Below are 12427 nucleotides of genomic sequence, written 5' to 3' on the forward strand. Positions count from 1 at the left end.
AACCAGGAGATCAAGATGGGAAAGGTACGACTTAACGATTTCAATTTCTGCTTTGCGACAGAATTATTTATTAAAACTCCCGGGGTTGCTCACTTATTGACTTGTAATTGTCCCTTATCTATATTTTCTAGATCATCTTCTACGAGGACAGGAACTTCCAGGGGCGGCACTATGAGTGCAGCAGTGACTGTGGTGACTTGTCCCCTTACTTCAGCCGCTGTAACTCCATCCGTGTTGACAGTGACTGGTGGGTGCTGTATGAGAAACCCAATTACATGGGATACCAGTATGTTCTGACCAGGGGAGAGTATCCTGACTACCAGCGCTGGATGGGATTCAATGACTGTGTCAGGTCATGTCGCTCCTACCCACAGGTAAGTTATAAATTCATGTCTGAGAGCAGGCATGAACTGAAATTAGTTTTTGATATGTTTTATGTTATTTGCTGTACACCACATATGTACAGATATAGTATAACCTTCATTTATCTGTGAACTACATTGTTCCCGTTCTTTATTTAAATATTGGACAAATTGGATTCCCTTTACTTGCATTCATGGTGAATCCATATTTTATCAAATGCCCCATTTTAATCTGCATGTGGTGTATTACTTTTGTACAACATGTTATTCCTTCTACCTCGGTTTTATCTGCAAGAACCCACATGATCAATGACATAATTCCATGGAGATAATGACTTTTGATACCTCACCAGGATTTCTATTTATGATCTATGATGATTAAAGAGCACCTTGATTATTATTGAAACAGTCCAACATAAAATTGTGGTGCAGTGGTAGTGTCCTCACCTCTGGGTTCAGGTCCCACCTGCTCCAGAGATAGGGTCATCTGTGTGAGCGTGGTGACTTCTTAAAAATGAGTTTTGCACCCTTCTCTTATCTCTCATTTGAACCTCCTCGGTGTTGCCCACCTTCAGCCATCCAGGGATTGACACACTTTTCTCGGTGGATGTATCACCTTCAATTAGTCATGGCAAGCTTTGATTGAGCCATGGAAGCTGATGTTCCTGGTACTGGAGGTCTTCCTCTTCAAACCTGGCATACCACCATCGTCTAATATTCCCTGTAAGAACTGGGTAAAGGTTCTGTCTCCAACAAGACGAACTGAAAGCTCAGCAACTCAGGTCTGCATTTCGCTCTTGTAACTGGCTTATGTGACAAGAGTTGAAAATGAAAAAGCAGAGCAGTTCTCCCATTGACCTGATCCTTATTAAACCAACCAGCTTGTTTCGTGCGTATCAATAATAACATCCCAGTGCAAGAGGAACAACAGCTTTAGGTGCACTGTTTCATTTTCATATAAACTGGAGTAAAAGTGTGTTGTGTTATTGTCAACATGGACATCCAATTTCATGATCGTTCGACTTAATTTATTGAACATTTGAAGTCAGTACAAAATGTTGTCAATACAGATATATTAGACATATATTATATCTTGGGTAATAGATTGGTCAAATCTGAATGCCTGCTCTTGTATCTCTTTCTTCTTAAGTGATTTGAATTACTAGATGTGCACTTTCATGCTTATAAATTGAAGATGATTTAAAATATTTATCTACATATAAATATTTTTATATATGTAGCATATCACCAAGTATATATATTCCTCACTGTATGATCTTATTTTTATTCTAGTACCGTGGAGGATCCTACAGAATGAGGATTTATGAGAGGCCTGACTTTGGAGGACAGATGATGGAATTCATGGATGACTGTCCATCTGTCTACGATCGTTTCCGTTACCGTGACATCCACTCCTGCCATGTGATGGACGGTTACTGGATCTTCTATGAACATCCCAACTACAGAGGGCGACAGTACTTCATGAGACCCAGTGAATACAGGAGATACAGTGACTGGGGAGGCTACAACGCAACTGTTGGGTCGTTCAGGCGCATGAGGGATTTCTGAATGGCATTCAAAATCTGGCTATCTTGCTGAAATACTCCTCAGTGTAACTGAAATATCTTGAAGTATAAATAAAGCAAAATTGATGAGACCAATACATTGCACATGTCATTCATTAAACTGTACAATAACAAAGATTATGAGTAGCACTTGGTTTGAATACATGTAGGACATATACATTTCACCATAAACATGGTCATTACCCTTCCTGGTGTCATATCTTCAGTCAATTATGATTGATTCAAGTCATCACAATGCTTTAGCCGTCAAATTTTTGATTAAGTATTAACAAATTGAAAACTATCAAATGCCACAATAATGACAAGCAACCAGCATACATTGAACAATCAAAAGCTCCAATTTGAAGTCACCATTCATAAAACAACAATTTTCAAAGACGTAAAACATTAAAAATTCTAATGTTCAAGACCTTCAATCTCTATGTTTTTCTGCAGTCAAAAATAATAGGAGAATCCATATTACACGGTAATTATATCTGAGAATTGCGAAAGAATGCTTAAATAATCAAACATCAGTATGGCTTCAAAGGCATTCTAATCCCCTTTCATCAACACCATATTAAACAATGCCTGGCCTCTCAGATTTTTGAGACCCAATATATACATTTTCCCTGTACTTTATCATCAGATCATTTTGGTACATCTCTAATCAAACTATCTACAGAGAGAAATCTTTCTTCTGCAGTTACCAGACCAAGTCCAAGATTCTGCAAATAATGCATATTCTGGTTACTACAATTTGTGACTACTGGCTTTTGCTCTAATTTTGGTGATTGTTCATAGTTTATAGACTTCTTCCTGGAGTTCACAGCCCCAATATTCTCCTGAAGTCACACCCCAAAGTATCAAATATTTGAAACAACAAGGCACCTCTAAGGTCAGACACCAATGCGGGCAGGAAAACAGACCCAAAAGTTGCATTAATACCAACATACCAATGAATTCTGACCTCAACATACTACTGATATCAGAGCCTAATGCATCCCGGATATCAAATCTGATTTTGTTATAGAACTTAGACCCCAGTATTTTCATGATGTCAGACCATGATGTACCACTGTTTTCAGACCTCAAACTGTCCTCATAAGACACAGGTGCTGCAGACACTTTAAAGCCCTAAAGTCAATAAGTCTTCATTCAAAAAAAAAGATGTTGCTAATACAAAATCGATGGAAATATGACTGACAAGGTCCTCTCTGTGGAGAGAGAAACAGTTGCTGGGCAGAATTTGCACGTCTGAATAAGGTGGGCAAGGCCGAAAGAGTTGGGAGACTATGGCAAGAATTAGAAAGTGAAATTCACAACTTTAAAATTACATTCTAACTTTCTCCTTAAAGTTTCTGAAACCAGATTAGACTTTCATTAGTAACCGGTGAAGGCTCTTTGTGCATGTATTAATCATAACATCAGAAGGCAATAAGGCATTGAAGTAGAAACAGGCCTTTCAACCCAAAGACAGTCTGCGCCACCATTTAATGAAGTCTCGGTTGATCTGGTAATCCTAAAGTCCACTTCACCCCCATAACCTTTGATTCTCTTATTAAAAGAAGAAGATCTATCTATCCCAGCTTTGAATATACTTAACAAAGCAACCTCCACAACCCTCTGCAGTAAAGAATTACATAAATTCACCACCCACTGAGAAAAGAAATCCCCCTTGTCTCTACCTGAACTGGGTGACCACTCACTCTGAGATTATGTTCTTTGGCTCTGGACTCACCCATAAGGGAATATCTCAGCATCTACCCAGTCCAGCCCCTTAAGACAAGCCCCTTCAGAATCTTATGCGTTTCAATACGGCCACCTCTCATTCTTTTAAACAGGCCCAAACTGTTCAATGTCTCCTCATGAGAAAGTTCCTCTGTACCTGGGATCAATCTTGAGAACCTTCTCTGGATTGTCTCCAATCTAAAATAACTTTCCTCAGAGAACAGGAATAAAATACATTACAATGTCCTAGGCATGGCCTAACTAGTGCCTTTTATAGTTTTGGCAAGACCTCCCATTTTTATACTCCACTTCCCTTAAAATTAATGCCCACCGTTCATTTGCATCCCCAATTGCTCGCTGAACTTGGATGCTAGCATTCAGCTCTTCATACATGAGCAGCTCCAAATCCCTCTGTGTCACAACTTTCTGCCTTCTTTCCACAGTGAAGTAATATTCAGCTCCTATATTCTTCCTGACAAAGAGCAGAACCTCACATTTCACCAGACTATATTCCATCTGCCAAGCCTTTGCATGGTCACATTAACCTGTCTATATCCCTCTATAGACTCTTTGTTTCATGTTCACCACTTACCCTCCTATTTTTTGTGTCATCCACAAACGTAGCATTAGCACATTCATTTCCCCCATCCAAGTCATTAATACACATTGAAAGTAATTGTGGCCCCAAAACATGTGGTGCCTCTCATTGTCCCTGTTGTTGCGCTGACCTCCGAGTTTAGATGATGCCAGTTCCCAAAATGAAACTCATAGGGAGTACCTGTAGGCTGTATCTCACCAGCATCTTCTCCAGGCTTCCAATTTTCCCAAGCACCATAGGGTATTGGCCATGGTCTGGGACCACTGCACACCTTCTATTCATGGATGCTGGCACTGGTAAAGTACCAGCCTCACCACAGCATCAGGGCATACCTCAGACATGCTTACTATAACGTTTGGAACATTAACATGGCAATTTGGAGCTCACTGACACTGACACCAGACCATCCATAACCTCATCACCTCAGGGGATCTCCCATCCACCAACTCCAACCTCATAGTCCCACAACCCCGCGCCGCCCGTTTCTACCTCCTGCCCAAAATCCACAAACCTGACTGCCCCGGCCGACACATTGTCTCAGCCTGCTCCTGCCCCACCAAACTCATCTCTGCATGCCTCGACACGGTCCTGGCCCCCTTAGTCCAAGAACTCCCCACCTACTTTCGGGACACCACCCACGCCCTCCACCTCCTCCATGATTTTTGCTTCCCCGGTCCCCAACGCCTTATCTTCACCGTGGACATCCAGTCCCTGTACACCTCCATTCCCCCATCACGAAGGACTCAAAGCCCTCTGCTTCTTCCTTTCCCACCGTACCAACCAGTACCCTTCCACTGACACCCTCCTTCGACTGACTGAACTGGTCCTCACTCTGAACAGCTTCTCTTTCCAATAATCCCACTTCCTCCAAACCAAAGGAGTAGCCATGGGCACCCGCATGGGCCCCAGCTATGCCTGCCTCTTCGTAGGATATGTGGAACAGTCCATCTTCCATAGCTACACGGGCACCCCCCCCCCCACCTTTTCCTCCGCTACATCGATGACTGTATCGATGCTGCCTCGTGCTCCCACGAGGAGGTTGAACAATTCATCCACTTTACCAACACCTTACACCCCGACCTCAAATTTACCTGGACCGTCTCAGACTCCTCCCTCCCCTCCCTAGACCTTTCCATTTCTATCTCGGGCGACCGAATCAACACAGACATTTACTATAAACCTACCGACTCCTTACTACCTAGACTACACCTCCTCCCACCCTGCCCCCTGTAAAAACACCATCCCATATTCCCAATTCCTTCGTCTCCGCCGCATCTGCTCCCAGGAGGACCAGTTCCAATACCGTACAACCCGATGGCCTCCTTCTTCAAGGACTGCAAATTCCCCCCAGACGTGATCGACGATGCCCTCCACTGCATCTCTTCCACTTCCCGCTCCTCCGCCATGGAGCCCCGCCCCTCCAACCGCCACCAGGACAGAACCCCACTGGTCCTCACCTACCATCCCACCAACCTCCATGTACAGCGTATCATCCGCCGTCATTTCCGTCACCTCCAAACGGACCCCACCACCAGGGATATATTTCCCTCCCCTCCCCTATCAGCGTTCCGAAAAGACCACTCCCTCGTCAGGTCCACACCAACCACAACCTCCACTCCCGGCACCTTCCCCTGCAACCGCAAGAAATGCAAAACTTGCGCCCACACTTCCCCCCTAACTTCCCTCCAAGGCCCCAAGGGATACTTCCATATCCACCACAAATTCACCTGCACCTCCACACACATCATCTATTGCATCCGCTGCACCCGATGTGGCCTCCTCTATATTGGGGAGACAGGCCGCCTACTTGCAGAATGTTTCAGAGAACACCTCTGAGACACCCGGACCAACAAATCCAACCACCCCGTGGCTCAACACTTCAACTCCCCCTCCCACTCCACCAAGGACATGCAGTCCTTGGACTCCTCCATCGCCAGACCATAGCAACATGACGGTTAGAGGAAGAGCGCCTCATCTTCCGCCTAGGAACCCTCCAAACATCAGGGATGAACTCAGATTTCTCCAGTTTCCTCATTTTCCCTCCCCCCGCCTTGTCTCAGTCAAATCCCTCGAACTCAGCACCACCTTCCTAACCTGCAATCTTCTTCCTGACCTCTCCGCCCACACCCCACTCCGGCCGATCACCCTCACCTTGACCTCCTTCCACCTATCGCATTTCCAACACCCCTCTCCCAAGTTCCTCCTCCCTACCTTTTATCTTAGCCTGCTGGACACACTTTCCTCATTCCTGAAGAAGGGCTTATGCCCGAAACGTCGATTCTCCTGTTCCTTGGATGCTGCCTGACCTGCTGCGCTTTTCCAGCAACACATTTTCAGCACAAGGACATACACCTACCTCATGCACTGGACTGCAGTGTATCTCAGGGCTTTTAGCTCGCTTCCTTTTCACACTCACTTTGCAATAACTAGAATGCTGACAGCATCTCTGTCATGTCTTGTGTTGCCTTTTTGCACTTTGCCATTTCATTCAAAACTTCCCTGCTCCCAGTAGTTCTGTCTTGCTTTGCTGTTTAGCATAGACAGAAAGCCAGACAACTTTGTCACGTTTCTCAGCACCAACCAATCAAAGGGGACGGACCTGTCACTGTACAGCCACAGTACATGCCAGTAAACACACTCCAAACAGACAATCCTTTCTCAAAGTCTCAGGGGAGTAGTCCTCACTTCTGTCAAGGAGCTTCTTGTCAATCAAGGATACAGCCAAGTCAATCGTGGGCCTCATCCAATCTCAGTCCAGGGGGTTGGTTTAGTTCAGTCACATGTTTAGTGCAATCAGGGTCTGGAGATCTGTGACCTAATGGTCCACAAATTAGGTCTCGATCAATCTTCAGATCAAGTTCTGGGGATTAGTTCTGGCAGTAAGTCAGTTAGCGGACTGCACAGAAATCACTTAGGGGCTGGTCCATACTCAGGACAGGCCTTCCAGGTGAGCAAGTAGGAAACACAGAGGGCAGAGAGTGTTGCTGGTTTGGAGGGCTGTGGTGGGTGAGAGCCAATACTTGTGAAAGGCAGAAAGAGGCAGCAATGAAACAGCAAAGATGCAATTGCAGAGCAGCAAGAAGAGTTTCCTTGAAGCAGATCTGAGTTTCCTTTTGGCGGAGATGACAGCTATAGACCGCTTTGGGCAGAATCTCATATTTATTTATCTCAGTGCCAGTTGTGCCGAGTGTTTTTAGAGGTCTAGTAAATATTCTTGTTGAATTTTATCAAGTGTACCTTATTAATTACTGACCCCAGCCCTGTGTTGACCCTCTTTGTCTGATTCCAGTTCCACCTTATCACACACCATTCCCAAACAACCCTCCACAGCTGGCTCATCCCAGAATTTGCCAGTACCCTTGGCACCCACATCAGGTGTAAAAGGCCGTTGTGCACCTGAAGGTGGAAATGTCAGTCTGGCATGGTGCCCAATGTCTCAGGAAGGTCCTTCGGAGCAAGCAGTGAGCTGGAGCCTCCAGGTCCCAGTCTGACTTCCATGTCGACAATTCTCAATCTCCCACTTGCTTGGCATATTTGGGATAATTGGAATGTGATTGTTAATGATGCGAATTGTGACATTATTGACACTTCTAACAAGCAATAGTCCCCCATAATTGGCAGTTTGCTATTGCTCAGTGAGAAACTCGCCTGGTTGCTAGGTGGAAATGTGAAAGATATGGCAAGGCAAAGGAGCAGTTTTCCAAAAGATTGTGATTTCAAATAAACCCATTGGAACATAACCTGGTGTCGTGTGACTTCTGACCCAGGAGATAGCAGCTGCCTGATGGGCTGAAAGACCTGCTCTTGTTCCTTTGTTCTTATAGTTTGCCCTCAGTTCTCTATCAGGTCTAATGCTGTTATAATGCAATTGCTGAAACGATTGTCAGATACTGATTTACAGTCACAGTTGTCCAAAGAGCATTCAAACCAGACTACCAGAGATACACTGGATTTCACCCTTAGTTTCTCCCTAAAGCCCAAACCCACTCCACCAGAGTACAAGGGAAATGAGGAGCAAGCAAATTCAAAAAAATCAATGACACATCATTATCTTTCAGGTATGTATTTGTAACTCATGTGAGGTGTTTTGTTTCTTTTATTGCTGATTTTTACTCCTAAATCATTAGAATAACAAAGGTACAGTCCATTGCAGCATTTCTGTTCTGCATATAAATACCAAGCTGTGTGGGACAGTGAGGGATTCAGTTACGAAGCTAACTGTGTGCTCAAAATGGGAAAGGCAAGATGACTTTTTACAGTTTTTGCGTTGTATAGTCATGCATGTCATTTTTATATCATTCATTAAATATTTGCATTTTCTAAATGAATGACTGAAAGTGATGTTTCTTCCCTCACAGATCATCTTCTACGAGGACAGGAACTTCCAGGGGCGGCACTATGAGTGCAGCAGTGACTGTGCCGACCTGTCCCCTTACTTCAGCCGCTGTAACTCCATCCGTGTTGAGAGTGACTGGTGGGTGCTGTATGAGAGACCCAATTACATGGGATACCAGTATGTTCTGACCAGGGGAGAGTATCCTGATTACCAGCGCTGGATGGGATTCAATGACTGTGTCAGGTCATGTCGCTCCTACCCACAGGTAAGTTACAATTCTGTGATTATTGAATCTTGTGCCAATAATATCTGAAAAATAGCCAACAGAGTTTTGCAGAAATATTTATAATATCTATAACCACAGGTGAGGTGCCTGAAGGACTGGAGGGTGGCTAATGTAATGCTTTTATTTAAGAAAGGCTGTAAAGAGAAACTTGGGAACCTGTGAGCCTGACGTCGGTGGTGTGTAATTTATTGGAGGTGATTCTGAAAGGTAGGATTTACATAGTTTGCAGACGCAAGGACTGATTAGGGATGTTCAGCATGGTTTTGTGTGAGGGAAATCATGTCTCACAAACTTGATTGAGTTTTTTTGAGGAAATCACCAAAAAGATTGATGAGGGCATGAACTTTAGTAAAGCCTTTGACAAGTTCCGCTTGGTATTCTAATTAGTTAGATCACGTAGGATTCAGGGTGAACTTGCCAATTGATTGCAAAATTGGCTTGATGGTAGGAGACAGAAGGGTGATGGTGGGGCTTGTTTTTTTGGGCTGATTGTCTGTGACCAATGGTATTCCACAGGCATCAGTGCTGGATACACTTTTGTTTGTCATTTATATAAATGATTTAGATGAGAATATAGAAAGCATGGGTCCTAAGTTTGCAGATGACACCAAAATTGGTAGTAGAGTGTACAATGAAGATTATTTAAGATTAAAAAGAGATCTTGATCAATTAGGTCAATGAGTTGTGGAGTGATGGATGGAGTTTAATTTGGATAATTAATTTGCATTTTTGTACTACAAACAAGTGCAAGACTTATACAATTATGGGCGAAAGTGAGGACTGCAGATGCTGGAGATCAGAGCTGGAAATGTGTTACTGGAAAAGTGTAGCAGGTCAGGCAGCATCCAAGGAGCAGGAGAATCGACGTGTCGGGCATGAGCACTTCTTCAGGAAGGGGTCATGCCCGAAACATCGATTCTCCTGCTCCTTGGATGCTGCCTGACCTTATACAATAATGGTAGGGCAATATTATAGAACAGAGAGATCCTTAAGGTACATAATTCTTTGAAAATTGCATCACAGGTGGACAGGGTGGTTAAGAAGGCATTAAACATGCTTGCCTTCATTGCTCAGATCTTGAGTATCAGAGTTGGGACATTATGTTGAGACTGTACAGGACATGGTGTGGGCTCTTCTGTGCACAGTTCTGGTCATCCTGCTGTAGAAAGGAAATTATTTAACTGGAGAGGGTTCACATAAAACTTACCAGGATGTTGCTGGGGCTGGAGAGTTTCAGTTATAAAAATAGACTGGATAAGGTTGCATTTTTTTCATTGGAACGTTGGAGGTTGAGAGGTAACCTTATAGAGGTTTATAAAATCATGAGGGGCATAGACAAGGTGAATAGAAAGGATATTTTCCCTTGGGTGGGAGAGTGCAGATGAGAAGAGAAAGTTTTAAAAAGGACATTAAGGGTAATGTTTTTACACAGAGAGTGATTCGTGTGTGGAATGAACTGCCAGAGGAAGTGATTGATGCAGGTACAGTTACAACATTTAAAAAACATTTGGATTAGTATGTGAGTAGAATGGCTTTGGAGGGACACAAGTAAACGGGACTAGTTTAGATTGGGAATATGGTCAGCATGAACTAGTTGGACCAAAGCATCTGTTTACATGTTGTACGACTCTATGACTCTGACAGAGCATATACATATTCTCTTCATTGGGTCATATGTGTATAATAATAATTGGGTGGTTTATGTGTTCAGTACGAATAATTCACAAGGAATTAAACAGTGTAGTTAGCTATAGGGCCCATGGATAACTCCCAATAATAATAATAAAAACTTCCTGTTATTTCTGCAAACATGTGACTGGCTGCCCATGCAGTTATAATAATGAAGATATACAGTTAGGTTTTCTGCGCCACAGTGCTAAACTTTAGGAAAGAGAATTATGTGCACACCATCCATAAACCATTTGATTTAGGTTGTTGCTCGATAATTGGATAATGCATTTGGTTACATCAATAATGTACAAGGAGGGGCTTATTTGTTTTGAGCTATGATGTTCCGTTACAATGTAATGATGGGCAAATAACTGTTACTTTAAATGATGTGAATCTAAGTAAGACCATCAGTTCAGTTGAGAGCAAAAGGAAGGTCAGTGAGTAGATATTTTCAATCTTCAAGTGTTACTCCAAACAATAGCCTTCAGCAAGGTAAGAGGGTCTCTCTGCTATCAATAAAGTATAAATTGTCAAGTACTTATCTGGTCACATCAACTTTGATACGTTCAACAGAAGGAATTCAGGACATTTACCCACAGACCCATTGTTGTGAAAATCTTCACAGCTTCTGTCTTTACCTGTTCAGAGCTAAGAAAAATATTTAAACTTCCCACTAAGATATTTAACCAGATTCACTATTGTAACAAGGCTATTGAAACTCAAAAGCTATCCACAGAGTTTGTTTTAATATCAAGCTCCTTGTGGTGATGGATGGAGGGAGTGTGCAAAGGAATCTGGATGGGGGGAGTATGTAAAGGAATCTGGATGGGGGAGTATGTAAAGGAATCTGGATGGTGGGAGTATGTAAAGGAATCTGGATGGGGGGAGTATGTAAAGGAATCTGGATGGGGGGAGTATGTAAAGGAATCTGGATGGGGGAGTATGTAAAGGAATCTGGATGGGGGGAGTATGTAAAGGAATCTGGATGGGGGAGTATGTAAAGGAATCTGGATGGGGGGAGTATGTAAAGGAATCTGGATGGGGGGAGTATGTAAAGGAATCTGGATGGGGAGTATGTAAAGGAATCTGGATGGGGGGAGTATGTAAAGGAATCTGGATGGGGGAGTATGTAAAGGAATCTGGATGGGGGAGTGGATCTTTTGAACTTCAATCTAACAGGAGAATTATGCATACTTCCATCAATCAGTCCAGAGAATAAAAATGACTACAAATTTGTTTAGTTATGTAATGAAAGTAGATTAAATAGACCAGATTTTTTCAAAAAATTCACTATTTACAATATAATGATGGTACTGATGGTAATATGGTTGTAATTCGATTGTAGTAGAACTTTTGATACAGGCATTGCTGCTCACATTGCTGCTTGATCCTTTTCATTTATAAAAAGAACTGATAGTCAATTATAACTTTTCATCTTTCTTTCTTTTCTACATATAAATATTTTTATATATGTAGCATATCACCAAGTATATATATTCCTCACTGTATGATCTTATTTTTATTCTAGTACCGTGGAGGCTCCTACAGAATGAGGATTTATGAGAGGCCTGACTTTGGAGGACAGATGATGGAATTCATGGATGACTGTCCATCTGTCTACGATCGTTTCCGTTACCGTGACATCCACTCCTGCCATGTGATGGACGGTTACTGGATCTTCTATGAACACCCGAACTACAGAGGGCGCCAGTACTTCATGAGACCTGGTGAATACAGGAGATACAGTGACTGGGGAGGCTACAGCTCAACTATCGGATCTTTCAGGCGAATGAGAGATTTCTAAATTGTTGTTAAAAAGAATAAAATTGTTCTGGTGAAATGTTCTGAAATATAATAAAATACATTTTTGTTGATGCA

The 12427-nt window shown here is 42.8% G+C and overlaps 2 protein-coding genes across 2 annotated transcripts; both read left to right on the forward strand.

Annotated features, from left to right (window-relative positions):
- On the forward strand, nucleotides 1–2023 carry LOC122551321 (gamma-crystallin S-1-like). The gene is made up of 3 exons (XM_043693028.2): nucleotides 1–24; nucleotides 132–374; nucleotides 1656–2023. Exons 1-3 carry the CDS (start codon nucleotides 16–18, stop codon nucleotides 1929–1931), a joined length of 528 nt encoding a protein of 175 aa, XP_043548963.2. The 5' UTR covers nucleotides 1–15; the 3' UTR covers nucleotides 1932–2023.
- Nucleotides 2024–8472: 6449 nt separating this feature from the next.
- LOC122551323 (gamma-crystallin S-1) lies at nucleotides 8473–12427 on the forward strand. The gene is made up of 3 exons (XM_043693031.2): nucleotides 8473–8496; nucleotides 8615–8857; nucleotides 12078–12427. Exons 1-3 carry the CDS (start codon nucleotides 8488–8490, stop codon nucleotides 12351–12353), a joined length of 528 nt encoding a protein of 175 aa, XP_043548966.2. The 5' UTR covers nucleotides 8473–8487; the 3' UTR covers nucleotides 12354–12427.

The sequence above is a fragment of the Chiloscyllium plagiosum genome, unplaced genomic scaffold (genome assembly GCF_037043375.1).
Source record: "Chiloscyllium plagiosum isolate Xiang-an unplaced genomic scaffold, Cpla_swu_hap1 HiC_scaffold_7, whole genome shotgun sequence".
Classification (NCBI taxonomy): Eukaryota; Metazoa; Chordata; class Chondrichthyes; order Orectolobiformes; family Hemiscylliidae; genus Chiloscyllium; species Chiloscyllium plagiosum.

Bases quoted from the DNA above. Each gene is read 5' to 3' on its own strand.
- LOC122551321 (XM_043693028.2), top strand. The intron at 375-1,655 runs GTAAGTTATAAA...TTTTTATTCTAG, and splicing joins CATGTCGCTCCTACCCACAG to TACCGTGGAGGATCCTACAG.
- LOC122551323 (XM_043693031.2), top strand. The intron at 8,858-12,077 runs GTAAGTTACAAT...TTTTTATTCTAG, and splicing joins CATGTCGCTCCTACCCACAG to TACCGTGGAGGCTCCTACAG.